At 35.3% G+C, this 26,828-nt stretch overlaps 5 protein-coding genes across 9 annotated transcripts; 4 read left to right on the top strand and 1 right to left on the bottom strand.

Annotated features, from left to right (window-relative positions):
- The first annotated feature begins 3,328 nt into the window (after window positions 1-3,328).
- Window positions 3,329-7,367, top strand: LOC107269758. The gene is made up of 3 exons (XM_015743980.2): window positions 3,329-3,495; window positions 3,576-6,891; window positions 7,040-7,367. Coding segments are annotated over exons 1-2 (1,548 nt in total). The 5' UTR covers window positions 3,329-3,493; the 3' UTR covers window positions 5,122-6,891; window positions 7,040-7,367.
- LOC107269759 (1-acyl-sn-glycerol-3-phosphate acyltransferase alpha) lies at window positions 6,786-11,698 on the top strand. The gene is made up of 6 exons (XM_015743981.2): window positions 6,786-6,802; window positions 9,797-9,982; window positions 10,069-10,202; window positions 10,280-10,461; window positions 10,537-10,702; window positions 11,130-11,698. Coding segments are annotated over exons 1-6 (834 nt in total). The 5' UTR covers window positions 6,786-6,800; the 3' UTR covers window positions 11,294-11,698.
- A 2,002-nt stretch (window positions 11,699-13,700) lies between these two features.
- On the top strand, window positions 13,701-18,089 carry LOC107269760 (ubiquitin-conjugating enzyme E2 G1). 2 transcript variants are annotated; one of them, XM_015743982.2, is made up of 6 exons: window positions 13,701-13,857; window positions 15,657-15,759; window positions 15,964-16,061; window positions 16,156-16,334; window positions 16,423-16,545; window positions 16,670-18,089. In XM_015743982.2, the coding sequence occupies exons 1-5, from the start codon at window positions 13,812-13,814 to the stop codon at window positions 16,501-16,503; spliced, it is 507 nt and encodes a 168-aa protein (XP_015599468.1). In that variant the 5' UTR covers window positions 13,701-13,811; the 3' UTR covers window positions 16,504-16,545; window positions 16,670-18,089. The 2 variants fall into 2 exon arrangements, with proteins under 2 accessions (XP_015599468.1, XP_024942818.1); XM_025087050.1 differs by having other exon boundaries at window positions 13,748-13,766.
- A 735-nt stretch (window positions 18,090-18,824) lies between these two features.
- On the top strand, window positions 18,825-23,023 carry LOC107269750 (calnexin). 2 transcript variants are annotated; one of them, XM_015743965.2, is made up of 8 exons: window positions 18,825-18,983; window positions 19,101-19,367; window positions 19,453-19,748; window positions 19,865-20,524; window positions 20,597-20,737; window positions 21,119-21,241; window positions 21,347-21,526; window positions 21,629-23,023. In XM_015743965.2, the coding sequence occupies exons 2-8, from the start codon at window positions 19,121-19,123 to the stop codon at window positions 21,683-21,685; spliced, it is 1,704 nt and encodes a 567-aa protein (XP_015599451.1). In that variant the 5' UTR covers window positions 18,825-18,983; window positions 19,101-19,120; the 3' UTR covers window positions 21,686-23,023. The 2 variants fall into 2 exon arrangements, with proteins under 2 accessions (XP_015599451.1, XP_024942816.1); XM_025087048.1 differs by lacking the exon at window positions 21,119-21,241.
- Window positions 23,009-26,818, bottom strand: LOC107269749 (myotubularin-related protein 6). Of its 3 annotated transcripts, none has more exons than XM_015743962.2 (14): window positions 26,663-26,818; window positions 26,273-26,574; window positions 26,086-26,199; window positions 25,864-26,026; window positions 25,606-25,763; window positions 25,410-25,535; window positions 25,197-25,331; window positions 24,996-25,128; window positions 24,608-24,834; window positions 24,272-24,522; window positions 24,055-24,195; window positions 23,845-23,971; window positions 23,505-23,774; window positions 23,009-23,445 (listed from the first exon to the last, which is right to left on the bottom strand). In XM_015743962.2, the coding sequence occupies exons 2-14, from the start codon at window positions 26,303-26,305 to the stop codon at window positions 23,299-23,301; spliced, it is 2,025 nt and encodes a 674-aa protein (XP_015599448.1). In that variant the 5' UTR covers window positions 26,306-26,574; window positions 26,663-26,818; the 3' UTR covers window positions 23,009-23,298. The 3 variants fall into 3 exon arrangements, with proteins under 3 accessions (XP_015599448.1, XP_015599449.1, XP_015599450.1); XM_015743963.2 differs by having other exon boundaries at window positions 26,273-26,328; XM_015743964.2 differs by having other exon boundaries at window positions 23,520-23,774; window positions 26,663-26,812.
- Window positions 26,819-26,828: the final 10 nt, after the last annotated feature.

Raw genomic sequence — 26,828 nt, 5'->3', positions numbered from 1 at the left:
CCTAGTAGTATAACGAACGGGGTTCAGAACACAGATTCCTGCAACCGATATTTACCGGCACTTAGAGAGCCTTTGAAGGTTCACGTCCATGCTAAATCGACGTCGTGGACCTCCCTGATTTTAAGATTCTAGAAGCTTCTAGATCTTTCTAGAATGTTCTAAAAGTTTCTCGTATTTTAAAGTACGTGTAAATTTTAAATAAATAGAAGATCTCCAGTGGTCAACTCGAAGAGCAGAAAAAGAAATGAAATATCTAAAAAAAATGTATTTGGGTTCGAATATAGACTTATTAGCCGGATAATGAACAACTGCGATTATTTATATCAGACGTGACTGCAGCCTCGTGAACGAGTCTTGCAATACCAAATAAATGTCAAAATAGGTATAAACCATCGGGACTATAATAGAAATTGACAATAAAGAAAAAAGGACATGAGAAAATAAAACCAAAAGTAAATAATTGTAGAATAGTACAAGTTATACAAAATTTCAAATCTAGAGCACATCGAGGAAGAAATAATGTAAGTAAGGCTAAGTAAACTGGGTAAAGTAAAGAAAGAAAATGGAAGAAAAATGAAGACCAAGAAATAAGAATAAAGATATAGATAAGAAGACTAAATACTGTCATAAACAGGTATTAAGCTGTACGTGTAGCATACTTGTGCCTACTTGAGTTAAACATTTCAAAAGTTAATTATAATTATGGAATTATTTTTAATATTTAGAATTTAGTCTATTTTATCATATAGATCTATACCACGTACACTCGATATCTTTTTCTCTCTACTGGAGAACGTATGGTTTTCTTGAAATGATAAACCTGCTGGTAGATTGTTAACATAGAAGACAATTAGCTTGACCCCATAAAGCAACGACGATCTGCAGAAAATCCGCAGCTGTCGCTAATTGTGCACGTGTACCGTTTGCGAGTTGGTACAAACGAGTGCAATTACCCAGTACATCCAATCGAGATATCGACAATCCTCTAGCTCAAGGAGAGACCATTAGGGAGGGTTCTCAATGTATTTCTAATACATCCATTGGGAAGACTACTGTACGCAGATGCACAAATCTGTATGCATATTTTACATAAAGGTAAAAAGGCAGAAACTGACTATGGACACTTCTTAAATCGCCGACGCAGTCCACTGGAAGGTTCTTGCGAGTAACTTAACTTGAAAATATGCAGTTTGGAAATATCTTACTTCTTCTTGGAATAGTCATTTTCTCCGGATTCTTTTCATCCATCGTAAATGTACTGGAGAGAAGAGTGTAGAATCTTGTAGACCAAAGAAAAAGCATCCTGAATGATCCGATTATCTGGAAATTATAGTACTTTTTTCAAGTCGGCTAAAGATATCAAAATCATCTTGCAAGATGGAGAACTCCGTGTGATGTGTGATAAGCAGTATAAAAAATTACGTGAAAAACTGAAAAAAAATCTTTACACGTGATTACAGTGAATATTCGTGATGAACTAGAAGAAAAAATATTTATAAAGAATACAGAACCCGACAGAGTATATAAACAATAATTTTTCAAAATCATCCATTTTCGAGACTCGTTATCACTATTCGTGACGTAGACTGCCTGAAGAATGATTTCCTGTCTCCTTTTCAAATTTTGCCATCGTACGATATACACTCCATAAATTATTGATTTACATGTTGAATTTATTGTGACGTACTGTAACAATAGCAAAAGAATATTAAAGGCCAGTACGTCCAAGCTGAGGACGATAAAAGGTTTTGTGGAAGAGGGCAATACTAATTTCAAAGGGTATGAATTAAATGGGACATTATTTATAAATCGTACTTTTATCATAGGTTCTCCTCATAATAAAAGTTACGAAGGGATCGATGTTCGAGTTCTGAATTCTTTAACGAAAGCTTTGAATATGACCGCACGGATCGTGGAACTACGACTGCACATACTTTTGGCATAATGAATAATGAAATTGTCACTGGTAGACTGGGTAAAATAATGAATAATGAAACAGACATATTCATGGATTTGAGACTAACATCTGTGTGGTCTAACGAGACTGTTCAAAATTCAGTATCGATGTTTCTCGATCAATTTTGCTTTATACTACGTAAAAGCTCACAAGTCCAAGCATGGCTTACCATGTACACCATAGTCGATGCTAATGTCGTATGATTATGAAATATTGGTTATGTTTAGGAATTCCCTAACTGAATTGTGAAAAAACTGATTGATGTAATATTTTGTTGGTTTTGGAAAAGCGTTAGTGTAAATTGGTTGTGCGGTATATGTAAATTGTATTTTTATAAAAATAAATATGCAAGATGAAAGTGTGTTCAGAGAGCCGCAATCTTTTTGTCGCGCACAAATCGCGCGTGTGCTCTAGTAGCATAAAAACAGATTTGCAAATCTTTTGAAATTTGAAGATTTTATATTAGCGACACTTTTCTAAATGTTTTGGTTATTTTATGGAAATTCGCGAAATCAACTAACTAATATAAAACCAAACTAATATTAACTTAAGCAACCTATCGAAATACACAATAAGGACATTTTTGGAGTTTCACAAAGTCTATATACTACTCTATGGTTACACTTTAGTTTCTCTGACAAAAATTTAGCAAAAGTCTACTATTATATACTCTTTCGCAAAAGTTGTGGTAATCTTTGGGTAACAAAAATTTACCGAGTGACCTGTATGTTTTGGTCATTTTTTGGCAGAATCAAATTCGCTAGGATAGGAAAGAACAAAATAAAACATAAGGGTGCTGAGAAACTGGCTATGATAAAGTACCATCCAGTACCATCACAACCGTTCAATCTGAGGTACGCTGCGTTGTTAGAATTTTCTTACATGCAAGCAATAAATAAGCACCTCGGACGTCTCATTGAATCTGGCTAATTTGAGACATAGTGCAAAAGAGGCGGCACAATAGATATGTTACATTGTACACCATGAAGAAAACTCGTGGAAACTTACGTCCTTTTCAGTTGTACAATTTGCAAATTTATACCTTTGATAATCCACGTAATTGCTATTTTAATCTGTTGCTTTGTTTTGGTACTTGAATTATTTTTACATTTAAGAACCCAGGCCAAACGTATGTTGATAAGTAAGGCTATAGTGGATGCTTATTTGAAAATAATTAAATTTCGAACAAAGATGAAAACAATTTTGGACATTTCTAAATGAAGAAACGTCTATTAAAATATCTTATATACTCTGTATTGTGTGATGACGTAGTAAAGATTAGCAATAAACATATTGAATTATTTCTCTAATCGAATGAACACAAATGAGTATTATAAATATTTCCATCAAGATGTTATCACACAGTTCCTTTTGCAATCATTCGCTTCTGTCCGAAAGCACACTTAGTGTGGTGGAAAAAGTATCAATACTCAGTCGAAGCCAGACACAGGCACGTGTAAAACAGTGACACGGTGTAAACAAAGCAAAGTGAACAGTTTGACAGAATGTAGAGGAAAAGTTATCAGAAGCAGGTATATGTACGTATATTTTATTGAGTAGACAATTTAAAGCATTTTATATTTCTCATCATTCTTTAATATTATTCGTTTCGTTTTAGGTATACTGTTTCTAACCTCAGCACTCACCGATTATACAGAGATGGTGTGCATCTGTTCGCTTCAGGCAAACGCTTTGACTATCGAAAGTTTACATTGAACGCATGTCAGGTCTTGTATCGAAATACTTTACTGTATTCACTAGCAAAGTGTTATATATGGTCAGATGCCGTAATCACAGCTATGCCTTTATCACTTAGTAAGTTAAAGAAAAGAGCTCCCGAAGAAGTGACAGTAAAACCCAAAAAAAAAATTGATAGATTCGATGGGCTTACAGAAGAAGAAGTACAAAAATATACTTTATCGGACTATTTAGAACCAGATTTAGATATGGTATTTGTTGGAATTAATCCTAGTCTAATGGCTGCACATCGTGGAAGATATTATGCAGGTCCGGGCAATCACTTCTATAAACTTTTGCATGAATCTGGATTGGTTCCTAAATTTGTCAGCTTTGAAGAAGACTACAAGCTTTTGAAATATAAAATTGGATTGACCAATATTGTTCATAGAGCCACTAGATCTTCAGCAGACCTGAAACGTACAGAAATTAAAGAAGGCGCCTCAGTTGTAGAAGAAAAACTAAAAATATTTAAACCCAAAATTGCTATATTCAATGGCAAGGGTATCTATGAAGTATTTGCTAATAAAAACAGCAAGTCTGCTTTTAATTTTGGTTTACAACCAGAACGTATTGAAAACACTGCAATTTGGGTTGTTCCATCGAGCAGTGCTCGTTGTGCAAACTTTCCTCGAATGAAAGATAAGCTACATTTTTATGTAGCTCTAAAAAAGTACTTACTGTTTCTAAAGGGTGAAATAAATGATGTAGATGCTAAAGAGTTTTTCTTTGAGGGAAAATGTAAACAGTTTATTCCAAGTACTTCAAAGATGTGGAGACGTAAAAATATGTCCGCATTTTTATATGGTGGTAGAGTTGCTAATAAGGACACTGTCAATTTAGATACGTCTGAAGAATGTATAGCAACTGTACAAAGTACCGAATTCATTGTTAAAGAGCTTGGAAACGGCTCAGAAAATTCATTAGAGAATCTTAGAAACAAAAACGAATCTCTTGAAAAATGTTTGGCCACTGCTGTGAAAGCCACTTTTACTTTAGAGCATGAAACCAAGAAAGTCAAAATTAACGATGAAAATTCGACTACTGAAAAACTAATGACATGGAATTTCAAAGAAGACGCTCCAACAAATCATTTACCATATTCGGATGATAAAGAAACGTACAAAAGACTCGGAAAGAGATCAAAGAAGCTTTCTCCAAAATTGATGAGGCCGCCGAAACAGCCACATATTAGAAGAGAACAGGATTCTGCGGATTTTGTAAATTTAATAAAACAACGTCTCTCTGAAAAGAAATTTCTGGATGCAAACACCATTAAAACCAGTAAAGAAAACGTTAACATTATTGTACCATGCCGTGTAAACGGAAAGAAATTGAAACACGTTAATATAAATTCAAACGAACTTACCGCCGAAGACATCCTGGCATCAAATGACTCCAAAAATCGAAATTTCGAAGACTCGTAATATTTTCATTATATCCATCGTTTCACTGCACCACTAGAGTATTTATTATTTTAAAAATCCCCGATCACTATTAAGTTCACAAATAAGTTTTAAATAAATGTTTGTATGCATAACAATTTAGCGGTTTAATTTTTCCATCGCAAGTTAATAGCACTGCTCCAAAACTATCATACAGTAACACTCTTGCAAATAACTATAATGTTTACATGAAATAATGAAAATTTCAAAATGAAGGAACTGTAACAATTTCAACAATAGTCTGAACTTTATGAAATACACCGCCGTTTGGTAATGTCGTTAACGGAAGATAAATAGACTAGGCAGTCCCGTATGTCTCGTACAGAACTAATCTGCCATACTGACGGATCATCGAGAAGCCTGCCACCTGTGACTGTGAATTTACTATATCGATAACAAGCAGTACTTGTATAGTTGCGACATCTGTCGGTAGTTTTCAGCAATTGAAAAAGGATCAATCCCATTCACAGTAAAAATAAAAAATTATCTTCCACGATTTAATTTTTCCCCACTTATCATTTGCCTTATCTGGGAAATGCCAGTAAAATTCCCTAAAGCTTGCCTTAAAAGATAATCTTATTAAATTACAACGAGTCAGTCAAGTAGATCTAATCTTGACTCGAACGTATGAATTCAAAACGATAGATTTCTTTTTAACTGACTGTAGATTTTTAATATTTTAATAAGCTTGAATTAAAATCCTTGAAGGAATTTGCATCATCCGCTTTATTGCTTAGTCTATATCCATCTTACGTCAGACCATAAACGATATTAAAGACAGAATACTTAACAGAATAAAAGAAAATGGGAAATCTTAATTAAACATAAAATCTGGTTAAGAGTCAGAATCATATGATCGTAATATATCGTAATAATATATCTCATCCTATTATTCCGATAGCATTTTGTTTCTAATATGTAATATAACACTGTTTCATACAAACTCATATGCACGAGACGTTTAAAAAAAGATTATCTATTCATAATACACCCATACATCAATTCCTAATTTATAACTAGTCTTACAAAATTATCCCTTAAACCGATAAGAACACACACGTATGTAATGAAATGTATTAACAAAAAATTTTCAGCAATGTCTTTCAAACCAACAAAATGTATAACCATATTCATTATCACAAAGCATAATCCATAAAATAAAATATCAAATATCACATGAAACGATTTAATACATCTACAACGATAACAAAAAAGTCGAGACAAAAAAAATTATGTTAATATTTTCTTCATTCACTGTATATCAAGAAAGCATTCAGCTATATTATATTTCTAAGAAAAATAATAGATACATAAAATAAATACAAAAATCAACAATAATAATAAAAAGATTCAAGTTATCCACGATCAATTAAAAATATTGTACACGGATGTACTACTCTCGCTTACATAATTCAAATGAAACAGAAAACACAATCTGCCTAAAAACAGTAATGAGATTCATTTCGCCGACTCTGAGATCTAACGTCTGCGCGAAAGAGCGAAAGCATCCGAAGGAACCCGAGTATAACAGGTCGCTCGATACGTGCGTACGTGTCTATCATTTCGTATCGCGGCAGTGAGGCATTGACTGTCTAGTTTGACAGTTGCTCCTTCTTTCCTCTGTGACAATCAGTGATCAGTGGTAATATAATTATTTCAAAATGTGAGTACCATTGCTACTAGTGATATACCACTAGATAATTTTTACCAAACTTCACATGTCAAATGGATTCTGCGCATTTCAACTTTAAGGTAGCCCATACCATGACGCATTTCGTTCATAAATTCACCTGAAGGTTACTAGAACTTCTATTCCCATCCTTACTACCTTACCTACATCAGTTTAATTTTCATGAAACAAAACTTTCTCACATTTTCTTTCCTTTCGGTTTATCCATAGTAATTGTGGTTATGGACAAGCGCACTGCTAACGATTCTTTTACTCGGTGTACAATTTCGTTGAACTACGTATTACAATCTACGTTACGTCCTAATTCCGACGTGTTTTACAAAGAGAGCTGACCATGTGTGTAGTACCTATGTAGGACATGAAACCGGTCTCAGCTGCTGTTAACAACACTCCCGAAATTCTTGTGATATATGTAAATGACAGAATCCTCTATACGCAAATTGTGGCATTAGACACGGATTAGAATTATCAACTTTTTTTTAAATTTCAACATGCATCGTTTTCAGTAAAGAAATAAAACCGTTGACTGTCACGTGTATTTAGTAATTTTTTCTTTATCCAGAAACATTACACAATCTTGAGTAACAATATTAAACATTTTACAAAAAAAGCACGTCACCTGACTCAATGTATAGCACATAAATATTATATAGCTTAAAAAACATTAGGTTAATTAAACTATTCCGTGTCCTGTTTATCGCTTGTGAATAACTTTTATTATAATTAATCTAATACTTAATCTACTCAGAGAACAAATACTTATTACAACGTCGCAAACATATGTAAATAAGTAGACCGACCATGAAATTCAATAACATTCATTACCACAAGATGTACAAGTAATATTGAGGTTCACTTTGTCTCGTCAAGAATATCAATTACCTTCAAAGTCCCCAATAGAATATTTTATTTATAAGCAAGAAAAAGAATTAATGAAAACTTTGAACTAAGTGAATTGTTCATTCACATTGTATGCACGAGGATTAAAATCAAACGTCATTTGCAATTGAAGAACGGAACATACGAGTATCTCGACTCTGTAACAGTATAAGCTAAATAAGTCATGGCTTATTCGATTATCTCACCTCCTTTCATGCACAGCAACATATCATCATAGCAGCAATTATTACAAATTTGACCAGTAGACTCTTGTACTTTGTATTAGTACCAAGTGACATCATGCATTCACGTTACTACGTATATATGTATATTTTCAGAGACTATAAAACAATCATAAGAGGATCATGATTAATCACCCCAAACTTGTATCAGTCATTGGACTTTTATATACGGTCGGAAGAATCATAGCGAGTGTCTTATTATACATAGTTAAATGTAAGTCAGACGAGGAGGCAATATCGAATTTCCATAAGAAAGACGAATGTAACGTGTTACATATTTGAGTAAGAATTCATAAATTGCGTATAATTTACATTTAACTATGTATTTATGTTACTTAAAAGGTTATGTTAAATAAATTCCTATAATTTTAATATTTTAATGAGGCATGTTTTTATCAATAAGAAATTCAATCACTTTTTCATCATCATTTTCACGTACACAAGGGAGTAACCACTCGCTGGTAATTATTTTATAAAACAAATAAAACTTTACGATTCTATGAAATTCTCATTGTTCCCAATCATGGTTCACAGAAATTACGTCGTTCGAGGTCTGTTCATTCGTGCGTTGCGTTTTCAGATATTGTACCGAGTTCTTCTTATTTTTTTTTATTTTATTACGAATCGAGCGCAACAGAGCGATTATAATTGCATTTTCCATCTTCAAGGAGAGGAATATGCTGACTTTATCTCGTTACGCACAGCGTTTTTGCACGTGTTTGATGTCTCCCGTCTTTGAAGTCCAGCGGATTGCTAATTTTACACAAATATTTAACTACAAAAGTCCAACTCTAAGAATACATGTGCTTTACAAGGTTAGGTGTGTGACCTCAAACAATGTAGCCCGATTGTAGGGCTACTAAAACGAATAGAATAGTTCAAAAGTAGAGTTTTACGTCGCTCTTCTCTTAGTTTAAACAAATTTAATGACCAAGTATCAAGTAATAATTATCTAGTAGGTTTTTTTTTTTAATTCGTTGAAAATATACGTAGAGACAAATTCGGCAGGAGGACTGAACGTAAAATTGGTGAAGTCTGAAAGCGCACTTGTGTAGTTAAGGGTTAAAGTATTTTTAGATAGACTATAATCATTAAGTTACATAATTTAGATACTCGTTATATTTATTCCAAGTGGCTGGTGGAAAATTGTACCATTGCATGTCTCGTGGGTCTGTCAGATACAAAAATAATTGTAGTTTTTTTTCTATCTTTAAACAATCACTGTTGTCAAATGACATTGGTTTCTTGTTATAAACGACTGTTAAACAAAACGACTCTGACTTTTTAAAACTATCATCATTTATAGCTACTTGCGGATCTGACAGACGCAACCGGTCACGGGGATGGTTAATGCAAAATAGAGTCACGTGGTATCATCGTGAAATTGCAGAATTCAATTCTACATATTCTTTATGACAAATTACTCCTCGTATCATATCATTGCGTAAGGACTGTAATTGCGTAATATTAATAATAATAGAGATACACATAATATGATTCACTTCTGAACCTGTTTCGAATAAAGTAATAGTGGAATTTTCGTTACACGTAACCAGTACCTGCTTTTTTAATAATAGGAATAGTCTTATCAGGGTTCAAGGTTAAAGTTCACTCTTCTTATCCCGCAATTAATAATTTCTTATCACATCCACTATTGCTGGTCTCTTCCGCTAAAATATGAAATATTCACTCTGAGCCATTTTTTCGAGTCTCATTTGTCTGGCTGCAAGGAAATAGATGAAAATATCACAACTTCTGTCAATAAGTTGAAAATTCATAAGACATCATAACGCAATGATAGATCTTTCACAATCGCAACTTTTATTGATACAATGTGTGTTTACAGGGTTCTCGGCATATCCTGCAGTAGTATCGTCGTGGCATTATTATTACTGCTTATGATACTTTATGCAGTCAGTCAAACAGTTAGATACCGATTGAAATTTGTTATTTATATCATCCTGGTTGCCATATCCGCAACTGCCTTTATCCCGCTGATGGTCTTCAGACCCCGAGATTGGAGGAATGCATCGTGAGTTGACGTATACAATTTTTTTGTAATTTGTCATTATTATCTGTGATTATGATTAAAAAATGTATTTAATCTACCCCATTTAGAATACCGGCATTCCTGTGCAATCAAGTCGGTAAACTGTTGGGAGTCAACATAATATCCCGTGGTCATGAAAATATCGTCGACGACACTGGCTCTGTGGTATTGATAAATCATCAAAGTGGATTAGACTTACTGGGTATGCCTGCAATTAAACATGACCTATTTGCCTTATATAATAAGAATGCGTTAAGATCATTCTAAATCATTGTGCAGTTTTGTCGACTCTCTGGTTGATAATGGACAGATGCACTGTGGTATCTAAGAAGGAAATACTTTATCTGGGACCCTTTGGATTAGCCTCGTGGCTCTGGGGTACTATATTTATAGACAGATTGAACGCCGAGAAAGCTCAAAATACCATTAACTCAACAGCTGAAATTATAAAAAAGAAAAAAGTACGTATATAGGTTAAAAGTTCCTTAGTAATTTTCAGTTAGCCAATTTCAAATTTGTAATCTTATCTATTGTAGGCTAAACTCTGCCTATTTCCTGAAGGCAAAAGGCACGCCGGTACAACGCTGCTGCCCTTCAAAAAAGGTGCTTTCCATGTGGCTGTCGCTTCCCAGATACCAATTCAACCTGTCGTCGTCTCGAGATACTACTTCTTGAACGACAAACTCAAGAAATTTGACTCGGGTTAGTTTTTATTAGCTGAAACAGCAACGCCAAAATAAGTTTGAACCACTGAAACAGAGGTATATTGAAATGCATACACTGTAGTCAGAGGTAGCCCTGCTAACATACGACTGTTTCACTCATTCCGTGTAATATGTTATCTTTTTCGAATTGAACGAGTTACATACAAGCCAAGCAAAAATATTTTTTGCCAACTGTCAATAATCTTTACCTTCTCATTGAGCAGGTAGTGGTGCAAACCTTTCTTCAGCTTTTACTTTTCGAGAAACTGTACAACGTGATAGAGACAGCATGTTACACAGACTTGTTTCCATTCCATCTGACTACGCGGTTCCCGCTACTGTATACGTTTCGATATGCTTGTATTTCAGTAGTTTCAACAAACTAAGGAGAAACTGATGAGATCTTTTTTCACTTCTATTTACAGGGACTGTCTACGTTACAATCCTTCCGGCTATTCCCACTGCTGGTTTGACTAAAGAGGATATTCCTACACTCATAGAGAAGGTTCACAGTGTAATGAACAAAACGTTCCAAGAGTCCTCGCAGGAGGTTCTCGTAAATCATGCCAAAGCAGTGAAGTCTGAGTAAGAGTTGCAAGAAAGTCAAAGCAGAAATGATGCTGACAGTGTTTAGATAGTCATTCCATTTCAAGGAACACAGTCCTACGATAAGGCTTACGAGCATTCGTAATAGCTAAACTGATATAATTCTATCTACATTTGACGAAACTTCGAGGCGATTGTTAGTATTAGAGGTTTGAGTGATGCCAACGGGTTTCAGTCACGCACAGTAATCCTACGAAAAAGACAGTAGGGCGAGAGAGCCTTGCACGATTACATACTAATATTAAGAATTCGGGCAGCCGCGGAAAAAGTGCGTGGTAAAGGAACCGCGATGTCCTGAACTTTTTTTTTTCTTCGTTATTGTCTTCATATCAAATATCACACATTATTTATTAGTTCTATACTTAAATAAAAAGACGATATTTTATTATTTCTTTTTCTTCGAGGCTCTTTCTTTATTTGCGCTGATTTTTCTTTTTTCACTTCCCAGGAAGACACACTTTTACTGAAGATCAATTACCTCGACATATCGATCAAGTAACGACTCGTTTTGCACAATTTTCAAATATCAGTCTGAAGTGATAACAACTGACTCAAAGATTCTTCATTTATGTTTATATAAATACGGGAAATAAGTCCTAGCTGTGAAACTACTTTTATACTTGTATACATACACGTATTATTAATATATTGCATACGTAGAAAGGTTACCCAGCTGATGCCAAACGCTTGTTGTAATCAGTGCGATAGGATAACAGCTATCATATCTCATTGATACCCTCAGCTGAATAACCCTGTATATCTAATATCATATCTGTAGGCATCCGCGATGTTATAACTCATAATATTCACTATAACGGTATTGTCAGTTTCCATAGTGACTCGTTTTATATCAAATTCAACGGAAAACCTCTCGTGATTGCGAAGATTTCTTAACCGTATATTCTGAAACTTACAAATGTATATAGTGTCACAACGTGTTCGCGATAAGACTCGATTAATTGAATTTGATAACCGTTGCATTTGTCGATAACAAATATGACAACGAGGACTGATTTGAATTGTAATAAGAAAATAAATGAAAATGGTAAAAAGCGTAGAAATACAAATAACCAGAGAAGAGTAATATATCTATTCAACTGTGCTCTATGTAATTTCGAGGCCTTAATGTGAAACGGAACTGTTTGAGAGTGAAATAGCCGGTGCTGAGGACATTCATTGTTCCTTTTGAATTTTAATGAGATTCATTTGGCGTGATAGACTGCAATAGAACCCACAACTTTTTGATTCGTAAATTCTTTCCATCTCATTACATGAGAAACTGGCTTAACTTACCTTCATCCAGCTTACGTGGGTAAGTGGAGACGCACGTCTTAACGTTTTCGTTTGTCAGAACAGCTAGAGAGGGAGAAACGTCATAACCGTTTCCTATACCTGATTGGTTCTTTTTAAGAGTTTGGTGATTCTTAAATGACGCTTTTATCTTGACTGATCGTCTCATTCCTATGTGTGTAGATAATTGCGAATTGCGACTATGCTTTATAATAAAAAATATCATTCCACTATGCTTATGCAATCGAAATAGAAGACATAAGTGTAAACGAATATACTGTTGTGTGGTATTTATATATAGTTTATATTAATATTATACACGTTTGAAGATGTTGTTACCATTGTAATAAATTATTTTAAACTATTAATCACTTCTACTATTCCACTGACCTTACTTCACTGGTGCTACATCACTTACCAAGTCCTATGATTGTTTCGAAAAAGTGCGCCAGACGATTGGTTATCCTAGAGCATATTCCAAAATTCGTTACAAGTACTGCAAGCATCAATGTATTTCTATTTGTACGCATATGAAAGAGGACAAGTAATGTTTGTTGCACTGATAGAAATTTTGAAACTACCCCGACAAACATTATCGTTGGCTGCAACGTCTAAGATAGCTTTAACTCAATATAAATAGTAGTAAGAGAAACATACTCGTGTATTTTGTGCCTCGCGATTATGATATATAATATATATCTATATATAGCATTTTAATACGTAAAGTCCATTGGTAGGTGTCATCGATGCTAAGACTCGCGTGACACTTTTTCCCATAAGATGGTTTCCTGTTTAGTCAACAATAATAGAATACTGACAGTCGGTAAATACATTTTTCTTTAACTCTCCAGCCAGATTAAACACGAAATATTAACATTGTCTTTTTACAATAATGTTGACAATTACTATTAATGTATTTGTTTATAAATATTAAGCAAATAGGATAGATTACACTTTGTTGATTCGTCCGAGAAAGTTATCATGGCTAGAGGAACTATTACAGCAAAAAAATAGAAGTAAAATGATCGATATTAACACTAGATGGCGGTAAGAACGGACGTTCAGTCCGGCGCATTGGGGAGACGGAAGAACATATGTTTATGGTTGGGCGCATGCTCAGTAACTGCTTCCGCGACGTACCTAGCCATCTTTCCAGTCAAGCAAAAGTGATTATTTTTCAACTTTAGTCTTATTTAATTGAACTTTTATTAATGTCAGAGCCACAGTCCGCGCTTTTACTACGAAAACAATTAGCAGGTAGTCCTCGCTAGTGGTATAAGTGTTAAGTGTAAGCCGAGAGTCGTGCGAAAACGTGGTAAAATCTGAGGTCATTTTTAGCAACGAAACCGAGCGACCTCGCTACTACCGTTGCTCATCTCGAGATTCCTTTGTGCTCGTACGTGGACGTGATATGCTTTTAATCAAGGTGCCAGAAGCCGAAAACTGGATCCCGTGCGTTATTTTCCCAGGGTCTCCAGGCTCTACGCCCCGATCAGGGCGTGAAAATCAATACGGGTCCAAGTCGTGTGTGTGCCTCCATGAATAACGTTAACCTAGCATTCTGCATTTTTCCGTTCGGCACGTACCACGCTAACATTACCGGGACCGTGCGCATCAAACTCCTCCATGAAAGTCAAGTCGCTAAAATAATTGCCGTCTGTTTATTTATAGCCCTCGCTATAAGCTACTAGCATGCAAATGTGCGGTTTCTTCAAAAAGAAATTCAACATTAGCGCAAATATTTTCCGCATTCTCCTTTTCTCTTCTCCATACTCCCTTCATTCCTGTCTTGTCTTTTTTTTAACAATCCTTCTTTCTCTCTTTCTTTTTCCCCATCTTTATCCTTTCTCTCATTCTCCCTCTCCCTACTCTCTTTCCCTCTCTTCGTCCCCGGCCAGTCATTCCGTTCTCGCTCCCTTTTTGTTCCCTCAACGATGCTTCGCAATTGCAAAATAATCCTTGCCGAAATTCCCGATACGCTATGTGAATCTTCTTCCTGTGTTTAGTCGCATCCATCCTTCTTTCAACTTCCTACTTTCCTATATTTTTCTCTTTTCTCCTCATCTTTCCTGATCGCGAGGGTTCATGCGACTATTTTCCTGTGATTCTCATGGTTTTACCGTTTTAACCTGGAATAGGCTCCGCATCGGCTAAACCTCAGCCATAAGGCGGACCTTGTTCCACAAGGAACACAGGCTACATAACCTAAAAGCGCTGCGCCACCACAAGTCAGTGATATGAGAAAATATGCGACGATATTCTAATACAAGACGGATGCGCAGTTTCCTCATACAAATTCTTTGGGCCTTTCGACCCTTGCTTTCTGTATGAAATTGATCCTATTTCAATTCTTTTTTTTATTTTCTATATTCACCCTTGCATCACCCGTTTGTATCAATTAATCACGCTACACAGACCACACGTGTTCTTTATTGATATATTTATTAATTTTTTTTTCAAAACAGTATAACACATTGTGATAATAATTTCTTACTGCGTGAACATCCCTCGCCTATAAAATTATTATACGATTATTGAATTAAACAATTTTCATGTTTATTAAAAAATATTCCAGAATTCAGTCAGAGCTATTTCGTCGTTATGTCCGTTTAAATTTGAATTCACTATGATGTCCATGACCTTAAATTTATCTACAATCACTTGCACACTAAATCCAAATATTCCCTTTCTTGCAATTGACATCAATTTTCTTCATACTAATAAATAAAATTAAATCTTTCAATTCAGCTTTAAAATTGACAGCGACTATAATTTCATCATGTTTAAATTTGGATTTATGAAATCCGTTATTAAAACCGCTTAGAAACGTAGTTGCTCCAGATTCGTCACTGATAAGATAATACAAGCAGAACAACGTAAAGCAGCAGCGTACATACGAGAAACAGATATCAAAGCACTGTACACTTTATCGAATAATGCTAAAAATGGAAATGATATCCCTACGTCATTTAAATTTCGAAGACTCACGGCTATACGAACATACAAATTTCGTTACTTATATGTTGTGTATTACATTTTCGATTTTTTTTTTACAGAATTGAATAAAAACCCAGTAGAAGGGTTTTCGGCAGGCCTCATAGACGACAATGACATATATCGATGGGAAGTGCTCATTATTGGACCTCCGGATACGTTGTAGTGAGTATAAAGTCAATCCAATAATAAATTCTGAAGAATAAACGCACATATATATATATATATATATATATATATATATATATATCCCCAATCCTCATTTTGGCCATACTAGTACTCCATATATTCCGTCGTGGACATTCCTAATGTATTTGGTATACGTGTCTCGTTTCCTCGTCATTTAAAAACTATCAATTCTCCCTACAGCGAGGGCGGTTTCTTCAAAGCGCATTTACAATTTCCCAAAGAGTATCCACTCAGGCCACCAAGGATGAAATTCATCACAGAAATATGGCACCCCAACAGTAAGTATAATCCATAATGGCGTAATTCATGGCGTATATTCATGTATGGGTATATATAATATATTAACGATTCAACTTGGCAACGTTTGTGTAGTCGAAAAAAATGGTGATGTGTGCATATCGATCCTGCACGAGCCTGGGGATGATAAATGGGGATACGAAAAAGCATCAGAACGGTGGCTACCAGTTCACACAGTTGAAACCATTCTTATCAGCGTTATTAGTATGTTGGCTGATCCGAATGACGAAAGTCCTGCGAATGTAGATGCCGCCGTAAGTTTTTTTTTTTGTTAGAAACTCATTTAAAAATTCTAATGAGCCTCCATCGATTAAATCTGTGTTTCTCACTTTTCCGTTTTAGAAAGAGTGGAGGGAAAGTTACACAGAGTTCAAGCGGAAGGTGGCGAGGTGCGTCCGAAAAAGCCAAGAGGAGTGTTTGTAGGAGAAGAACAAATACACAAACGGAAAGACTTATTTAATTCTGGTATGTAGTGAAAGCCGTGTGCATGTTCATATTTTTTTATGTTCTTTTCTCAAAGACCCTGGTCGTTCACACCTCTTTGGGCGATGCTGTTATCTTTCTTTTCTTTGTTTTGTTCACCGTGCAGGGAAACCGTAAGCACTGTACGAGAGAACCCGAAGTTCAGCATTAAAGCTAACGGACAGCAGTGCCACTAAAAACGGATAAAGCCTGACCCATCCTTACGCAGAGTGAGAGGGAGAGAAAGGGAGACAGCGAATGCGAGAAAAAAAAAGGTGAAAAGCAGTAATATGAACAGAGTGTAAGAAAGACAGTAAGGAAGAAAGAATTTAAAAAACGGGGGAAAAAACAAGAAGTAAACTTGGTTAAGAAGAGAAACGAGAGACGATCTTCACGCAGCTCTGTCGCGTCTCCGAACCACCGCCACCGACGAACCATCCATCTATACGGAAAAGAAACACACATGCAGCTCACCTTTTACATAATACAGTTAAAAAAAAACTAATTTACAACTATACATAATACAAGGAAAGAAAATCATCTGTACGAATACTACCTTAATATTAATAGTTATTGTAAACTTAACCCCGTCCCATACCCCATGCCCATTGAAGAAACGTCTGCCCCGCGCGAATCCCCATCAACCCTTTGTAATTTAAAATATGTTTACGTTTATCAACTCAATAACAATTCCTTAGCGTCGTTTCGTATTTTCTTACTTTCATATAATATAAACAATTTTTGTAAAACTCGATACAAGAAACACAAGGAAAAAAAACGTTAAAGCCAAAATGAGATACAATTATCGTTCAATGTAAGCCAGGAAAGTGGAAGGAAATACATACGAATTACTACGATACTGCGATACCATATAAAAATGGATATCAAGTAAAACACGTATAAACTGTGTTGCGTAGGATAAATAACGTCTCGAATATTTTCATCGAAACGTAAGTTGCCAAAATGCTAACGAATCCTCTAAGTAATGCTTTATTACGAACATACAAATATTAGGTGACATAAAAACTATGCGTAATTCGGAAAATCGACGTGTAACTTATTTGTATTTCGCTCTATTAATACCATCGCTGCTCAAGGGCAATTTTTCCCTTCCTTTCAATCTGACTTGCGATTCCAGTTACGGACTTACGTTGAAAATCAAACAACTTTGTCCAATTATATATTAGTATTGTCAATTAAATTTTGAAGCACGGGAAATAATCACTTCATTGAATCTTTCCTAACCTTTCGTACATATTGAGCAATGTAAGTCATACATTTGTATAACCACTTATACAACTGTGGTATACAATTTAATATAAATTTATGATTTTTTCTTTTCTTTATGGCCTCATCATCAAATGATAAAGTGCCTAATTTTGTTTGACATTCGAACTTGTAGTACTAAGGTAAAATTAGTAAGTGCTCATGAAATCAGGTCTAATGTTTGATAAACATGGCCATCCTCTGTGAAGTGGTAAAGTCTCATAATAAGAGATAATAAGGAACATCTTTATATTCATCTTATTATATTTTTTTTCAATTAATCTGCGTTTTCTTTCCTTCTCCTGTCTTGTGGATTTATTCCGATGTAAAACAAGTACCAATTCTTTCACATTATGTGAATCAAAGCATTTGTAACCGCTGTAAGAGTAAAGACAAAAGGAAAGATCAGTGTAGTCTACTTTTATGAATATGATATATGGTAACATTGAGAAACTTCTCTAAACAGTTTATAGGTCTTTGCTTCGACCAACCATATTATTGTCCCATCGGAAACTAACTGTGAATGGACGTATCGCACTAACTGTACAACGGACTTTCCCATATTTTTTATACTATTGTTTTATTATATTGAATTTGTTTGATTACTATCATTGTCACTATTATTATTATTTTCTTATACAATTATTCCGAAGGTACCATGTCCTAGCATCTAATAAGACAAAAACTTTTATTGCCGACATTTATCGTTAGATAATAATTCCTTAGGTATGTTTTACGTTGAATTATTTTATAGAACTTTTCTTTTGAACGCCAATAATTATAGTTCTTTCAGCAGAAACAGAGCTAAGGAAGCAACAGCTTTTATCTGGTCCATCATGGTCTCGTCATTTCACTGTAAACTTCCATCCGTCGTTAAATTTAGCCAATCGAATGCATTGGTCCCTCAAAGTTGTCCTTTCTCGAACACACTCTATACTGCCAATGAAAAATCACCAAGCGGCAGTCAGCCAATTGCTAATATCAATAGAAGATAGAAGCCACTCCCACTATGGCTGTCTTTGGCGTTTTTCAGAACGCAGTAGAGCAAAAACTCCTACGTGTAAATAGATTAGATTATAACTATTAGTTAATTAAATAAAACGTATACGCTGGAAAGCGATAAGTATGCTCACCGGTTGCGGTATCAAGATTTTTTAACTGTAATCGAAGTATTGGTAAGTGTCGGGCAAATGCATTTACTCTTTGTGGGGCGTCGCTAAAAAAATGTAACGCAAATGTTATTCACTATTTTTTTAAATTAAATAATTTAGTGATTGTCATTCTTTTTTCAGGCAAATTTCATAAGCCGAAAATGAGGCATACTGCCACGAGTCTTGCATTGCTGTGCTTATTCTGTGCACAACTTGCTACCAGTGAGAATCATGTTCATGATATAGATGCCAACGATACCCCACCTAAACCTGCTTATAAGAGTCCTGAACCAAGTGGTTCTGTCTATCTTGCTGAAAATTTTGACGATGATAAGCTGTTTAAACAAAAATGGATATTATCTGAAGCCAAGAAAGAAGATATTGACGAAGATATTGCAAAATATGATGGTACAATATTAAAATTTGTTTTTAACTCTGTGAATTAATTCCGTGAAGTATTGATATAATAATAGTAATTACATATTTGATTTAGGAATTTGGATAATCGAAGAACCTAAACATAGTATTCAAGAGGGAGATCTAGGACTTGTGCTAAAGAGCAAGGCCCGTCATGCTGCCATATCAGTCCCTTTGGAAAAACCATTTGTCTTTCAAGATAAACCATTGATTGTGCAATATGAAGTGAATTTCCAGGAAGGTCAGGAATGTGGTGGGGCATACCTTAAGCTCCTTTCATTGGATAACAAACATGCAGATCTGAAGAAGTTCCATGATAAAACACCATATTCTATCATGTTTGGACCGGATAAATGTGGAAATGATCATAAGGTATATATAAACAAATCCAAAAGTCTCTGCAGTAATATAGAGTTTAATATGTATTTTTAACTGAAAAAAGCTTATTTAAATGTTTATATTCAATCGAGACTGTATGTTCTTTTCAGCTTCACTTTATATTCCGTCATAAGAATCCCTTGAATGGCTCCATCGAGGAGAAACACTGTAAAAAGCCGAAAGACCGCTTGGAGGAAGTTTTTAAGGATAAACAGCCTCATCTGTATACACTGACTCTCCGCCCTGACAATACTTTTGAAGTAAAAGTTGATGGCAAGACTGTGAATGAGGGATCACTTCTTGATGATTTTACACCACCAGTAAATCCTCCACTTGAGATAGAGGATCCGAATGACAAGCAGCCTTCTGACTGGGATAATCGTGAAAAAATTCCCGATCCACTTGCGACCAAGCCAGAAGACTGGGACGAGGATGCTCCAGTGCAAATAGTAGACGAGGAGGATGTGATGCCTGATGGATGGCTTGAGGATGAACCTGCGATGATCCCGAACCCGGATGCTGTGAAACCAGATGATTGGGACCTTGATATGGATGGGGAATGGGAAGCTCCAGAAATTACCAATCCAAAGTGTGCAGACGCCCCTGGCTGTGGACCATACAAACAAAGGCTGAAGAAAAATCCTAGATACAAAGGCAAATGGCTTCCTCCTCTTATTAACAATCCAAACTACAAAGGAAAATGGAAGCCTAGACTTATTCATAACCCTGATTACTTCAACGACGAGCATCCATTCCGAATGGCATCGATAGTAAGGACTATCTTATATTTTTCAAGATTTAAGTTATCTTCATAACTTTTATAACATTGTTTTATTGCTTAGTCTGCTGTTGGATTCGAGCTGTGGTCAATGTCTCCAGATATTCTTTTTGACAATCTAATTGTGACGGACAGCGAAGAAGTAGCAAGGAAATGGGCCGATGATAGTTTCGAAATTCGGCGAGTCAAAATCGCTGAGGAAAATGTAAGTAATATCTCTTGAAGGGCGTGTTATTGAAAAAGTTAGAAATCAACTGAACAATTTAATATGTTCAAAATTAGGAAAGTTTGTGGGGTCGAGCAATGCGTTCGATGAATCACAAACCAGGCTGGTGGGCCCTTTATTTTTTCTACTGTGCCATACCAGTTTCCATTTATATATGGTACCTTCTCAGACGATCGCGCGAGGTAGATCAAAATTAAAAAAACGATGAAGAGTTTAAAAATCGCTTAGTATCTCATCGAATAGTAGTGTAGACTTGTATATGTGGCCCACCTTGCTCACCGACGTAGTTTTCTGCTTTTTTTTAGCTGTATTTAAAAAGTCCCGTAATTAACTTCCTACAATTTGTTTTCGATTTTTTAGTGGAGCCTATGGCGCCAAATTGGTAACTTCACTACAGAACATCCTTGGATATGGATCGTGTACATTTTAGTAGCTGGAATTCCTGTAATATTGCTAGTTTATTGCTGCTGTATCTCAGAACAGGTATGAATCCACATGTGCTGCTTCTATCCGTAACTATTTTGAAAATATGCTAGATTTTCATGATTCATAGTTATGCGATTTCTAAAAAATTGTCAAATTCCTCAGGAAAAAGATCCGAAGAAGAATGAGGATAAGGAACCGTTGCAAGGAGACGATCTTAACGAAGAAGAGGATCAGCCTCAAGAGAATGAAGAACCTGAAGACCCAGGCGAACAGGTAGAGTCCGACGAGAACGTTGAAACTGGCGAAACGAGCGAAACAGGAGAGATCACAGATAGTGAAAAAGTAAATTCTCAAAATAAGAAAATCTAATCTGATCCAATACTAAAAATTGCCTATCAAAAAAAAAAACTATATTTTGAACCATACTAATATTTTCTGTTTCAGGATAAGCCGCAAGCAGGCGGCGACGGTCCTCGTCGAAGGAAACCTAATAAGGAATAAAGTGCCCTGGAGTGGATGCCCAGCTGGGACAATAGTCATACGAGGAATTCGAGTTCCAAGCAAGGATCTCCTGGCTGGATGATCCACCGAGCAATTCACATTCCGCAACTCGCCTCGATACGAATAAGGTTTCGTATCGGATTGCGGTTTTACCGTACCGTTAGTTTGTTAGTTGAAATTATGTGTGCGTGTACCATTGGACTTCACGAAATGTCTCGATTTTCTGCTGTACTTCGGCATAAGAATTCCTTGCCCCTTTATAAAGTGAATTCTCCTTGTAGTTGCAACTGCAAGGATTCGTGCAGGGAAACGTCGACCGAATCGCTTCAATGCTTTTCGAGATACGATAAAGAATAGCTAGTGTGTACATAAGAAATCGCAAGGATTTCGCGAGACAATTTACGTACACGTTAATGCATTTGATATATCTGTTCGTAATTTAATTAATTAATTGACTACGCTGTTTGACACTTCTCTCGTTTCCACGTCGCGATCATCGATACACTATTTCTATAACACTTGTCATTAAGAAGGGTTTTTGAGATTTTCGAGTCATTTCAGCATACTCTAAGTTTTCTCGAAACCCTAAATATTTGTTTGTTAAAAATGTCTGTGTTCATTTTCAATCTCAATACAGTGGATAACTTAAAAATTATTAGAAATACTATCCAGCCTATAGTGAAATTTGACATAGTATTACTTTACATAATTGTGAGACTTTAATAAAATTAAGCTTCACGAAACTTCATAAAAATGTGTGAAACTTGAAGAAACCTTCGTACATAATTAGCATGAATTATCCATACAGAGCAAATAGGGACCAATTTGCATTTATCTTTGTTTACGATTATTTAGTATTCTATCAAGTTATACTGAAATTATTAAAGACAATATCGTTGCTCCTAGAAAATCGAATATAGAAGATCGAGCCGAGGGAAATAAACACGTGTTATTAATTCTATCTCGATATCCTAATACCGTCGACTAATTTAATCAACTAGTCAATTCTATCGTATATCTATACTCAATCTTAAGATTTAATAACAGATAAATTTACTTTATTGTTTATCTCGTTGCTCGATTTCCTGACTCGTGAGAAAGATAAATCATTTATGAAATCTAACATTGCTGAACGATTGTGACACCCTCGCGAGATTCTTGTGCATAAATTTTCCACGGCAGCACTAATTAGCGCCAATTAATTGATATTAATTATTAGTGAAGGTATTTAAAGGCTGCAGTCACCCTCTAATGAGATGTACGTATTTCGCACAGTTCTATTCTACAGATTCTGTAAATACGGTAAATTAATAAAACAATGGCAATGTTCGAAAATAATATATTCCTGTTCTTTGACATTCGCGAGTCGGATTACTATTTATTTCACAGATCAGAGCTACTTAGTGCATTCGTCACAAAGTGCTTTTTCTTCTCTCTTATAGATTATATGCAAATATATCAAGACAGATTCTTCTATTTAATCATTGGTCAATCTATCGAATTTTAAGGATAAGATTTACAGTATATTTAATTAAAAGACTTTACAATTTTAAAATGGATCTAGTCTAGCTTTCCTTCATCCATTATTTGTACTGATACAATATGTCTTTCTTCTAAGATGTTGTTGGCGAAGCTGCCGATGAACCTTGCGAACACGATTTACAGGTTGGCACAGCACGTTCCGTTAAATGACCAGAAAGTACACTGTGTGCTCCCATACACCGAGTACATAAAACATTACCGCAAGACCAGCAATGGTACTGTAAAGAAATAATAGCAGTTACAGCATATGATAGAGAGGTAAACAGTTTCAATGTACCGTATAATTCTGTACTTTTCGATTAAACACGTCGAATGTAGTAGCGCATGTACATTCTTCGACGTTCCGTGATGACTTCCAATCTAATGCAACTGTCTTTAGTTCTTTTTCTAACTGACCAGACTTCAGGATCTTCCGAACTTCATCGTTAGAATTTTCAATAATTTTCTCTGATGAACTTTCCCTGTCAAATTTATTATTCAGTTTTTCAAATTTATCCAGCTTATTCGGTTGTCGAAATCCCACTAGTTGCGCAAGGGAATTGATTCTCTAAAAGAAACAAGATTAACCATCAAACATTTAAAGTATCTGAATTATTCATAATTTCATGAAGTTATACCTTAATTAACAGTTTGCTGTGATCTTCCAGCGAGCTTGACTGATCGTGAAGGGTTAATAAATGGTCATCAAAAGTTTCTCGTGGATGAATACCGTTTTCAAAGCGACAATACAGTCCGCTCCAGAATCTACGTAAAGATGCAAATAAGTAAATATGTAATTACAATAATTATTTGTGAGCAAAATACAAGCAGTTGAATCGATATCTTACACGATAGATTGTGCAGAAAGTTTTGGCTGAAGAACACGAGCGCTTTCCAAATTATTCTTACTGAAAGAATACAGTGGATTCAAATATTCATTTGCGTGATTAGCAATGTATCCCCAGAGAGAATAAGTTTTTTCCGATAACCTAAAAAGGAAACTCATTAGTAAATAGGTAAGATAAATAACGAATTATCATATTTCGATAGAAGAACTATGTGAACCTAAGAATCTGCCGATCTTTCTCGCAGTTGCCAACAAAAGTTCCGTACTGACAGCTGTGAACATGATCATGCAGCGTCAAAAGGAACAATTCATTGAATTGGAACGATGTCGGTGATTGTTTAAGAAGTTGATACGTGGCGTCAATGAACTGTGTAAAGATTGGTGACAATTCTTTCCCGTCACTACCGATGAAACCACATCTGTCGCTGAATTTATGACCAAATGACAGCCAGTCCTTCTCTATTAACGCCTATGATAAATTTCATACGCATTCGATTACAACAATATAGATCATAGCTTTTGATAATTTGTAAATACAATTTTGTTTTTAGCACCTGGAATCCCTGGATCGTCCTATAGAATGGATCAAGCATCAATGCAGCCAGTGAACAGACTTGTACTGTTCGGTCCCAGCCGTCACTACAATGAACAACAACAGTAACACCGCTTGCAACTGCACGTGCAATAAACCAGGCAGTTTCCAGAATAGAGCGAATATGTTTTAGCCAACCGCTGCTTTCTAAATTGCTTAAAAAAGTATTCATTGATGTGCACCGCTGTACTAAAATGATAAATTGTCGTTAACTCTTGACTTCTATCTTCGCAGTGCAAATTTAGCAAGTAGAAATGAGATAAATACATTTTAAGGCTATTTCAACTAATAACATATGGTATCAATTATATTTCCAGCATATTACTTAAAGAGATTAACAGGATACTCACGTTCTACAAGCTTGTTCAGACTTGCTCTCATAACGTGGATATTTTCAATTCCAAAAAAGTGGAATTTTATATTGTCATAGAAGTTCTCATTCTCGTAGCCTTTACCGGCCGCTCTGTTGGCAATGGCGTTAATCTGGGATACCAAATTTTTTAAAATACACTCTTGGATCATTTGTTTCATTCTGTGAACAGTCTACTTACTTTAGGGCGAGTATCTACAACATACATATATGTAGCATTGGAATTAGTATGTAGAATATTATAAAGCATTTCTTCATCTTCTGGGCAACGAGCATTAAATCCTGAAAGTGGTTGGCTACACCTGCAAATTGCCGCCTGGACAAATATAACTAATTAAAGCCACTATATATTTTTAAACAGAAATAACAAATGAAGAACTCAACGTGTGCAGACCTCGTTCGGATGGAGATAGGTTAGCACAGGCAATCTTCCCTTACTCCGAAACTTAGCACTACCTGACAAGACTGTATTTGTACAACTGGTGGGTACATATAAATATCGTGGATACGTATCACATAGCTAAAAAAACAAGAGAAGTGGAGATAACGTTCAAGATGAATGCAAATTTTTTAGATACCAATAAACTTACCTCATAATTTCTATTGAGGTAAGTCAATGACCATTCCTCATTAGGAACTCCTTGACGTTGGAATTCACTTTGTACATCAAAAAAATTCCATCCTGCCTGTTGTGGTAATACATCCTCACTTTCTTGATAGTAGAAACAATAGAGATGTTCGAGTCTAGCTGTTTTGATAGATCACAGCAAACGAGAATAATTAGACATTGCTTGAAATAATATTGACATAGATATGAAAGAGCAAGTAAAGCTAAATCAAATTTCAACCTGGAGAAGAAAGCTTCGAGAGTGTCAAATAAATATCATAGCAATCACGTTCCTTTGGAATGACAAATGTCACCGTCAAAAAATGTTTACATCTTATATATAAGGGTGATCCAGTTGTTGTCAATGGAAGCTTTTCGACACTGGCAACGTGCATATAGAGAATCTGAAGATTATATTAAATTAGGATATTTATGAAATTATTAATTAAAGAAATGAACTAACCCAAATTTCTTTTTTTCCATTTAGATCTACGAAAAGCAGATGTGTTGCTGTTGGGTACAAGGTGCCAACAGTATGATTATTACTGTATTTATCCAGCATACGGACATTTTCTACCTGCATAAAAAATATATTATTGAAAATCAAAAATGACATAATTGATAGTATTATATATTCATAATTTATAAACCTTTGGCGTTTTTATGAGTTCCATCGTGTTCATTATTATTATTGTTAGAGGACCTGCTGAGTGAAATATTGCGGATTAAATAAGTTATTGGTATATAATTTTTTGCGTGTATCACTATATTTCGCGAGTTCTATTATAGCCTTTTTATAATAAAATCATAACACGACATTTTGCAGCTGTTGAATAATCGTTACATTCGTTTGGAACGAATTTTATTTTTTGACAGCTGATAGATCCGTTAGATATTGTAATACAGAGTCCACAGTAGCAAGCAGTAGACAACAGACCGATAATCCATCAATCTTCAAAAATATATATGTAACTGTATATTTGATTGATTCTGGAATCACTAGATGGCAGTTGCGTTCAATCTTCGCTTTGTAATCTTACCTATGTTCAATAGAGATAAATATGACGCGTAGTATATCTATATACACTCGACCAATCAAAAACGTGGGTATGATTCGACGGCCCTCCGCTTAAGTGGCGCGTCGACACCAAAACAAAATAGGTTTCAAGAAAATCAGCCCATCGGCAATCTTCCTACTCTTCTCTG

Source organism: Cephus cinctus, unplaced genomic scaffold (genome assembly GCF_000341935.2).
Source record: "Cephus cinctus unplaced genomic scaffold, Ccin1 Ccin1_scaffold0689, whole genome shotgun sequence".
Taxonomy (NCBI): Eukaryota; Metazoa; Arthropoda; class Insecta; order Hymenoptera; family Cephidae; genus Cephus; species Cephus cinctus.
The sequence above is the reverse complement of the archived record's forward strand: the minus strand, read 5'-3'. Positions and strand labels throughout refer to the sequence as shown.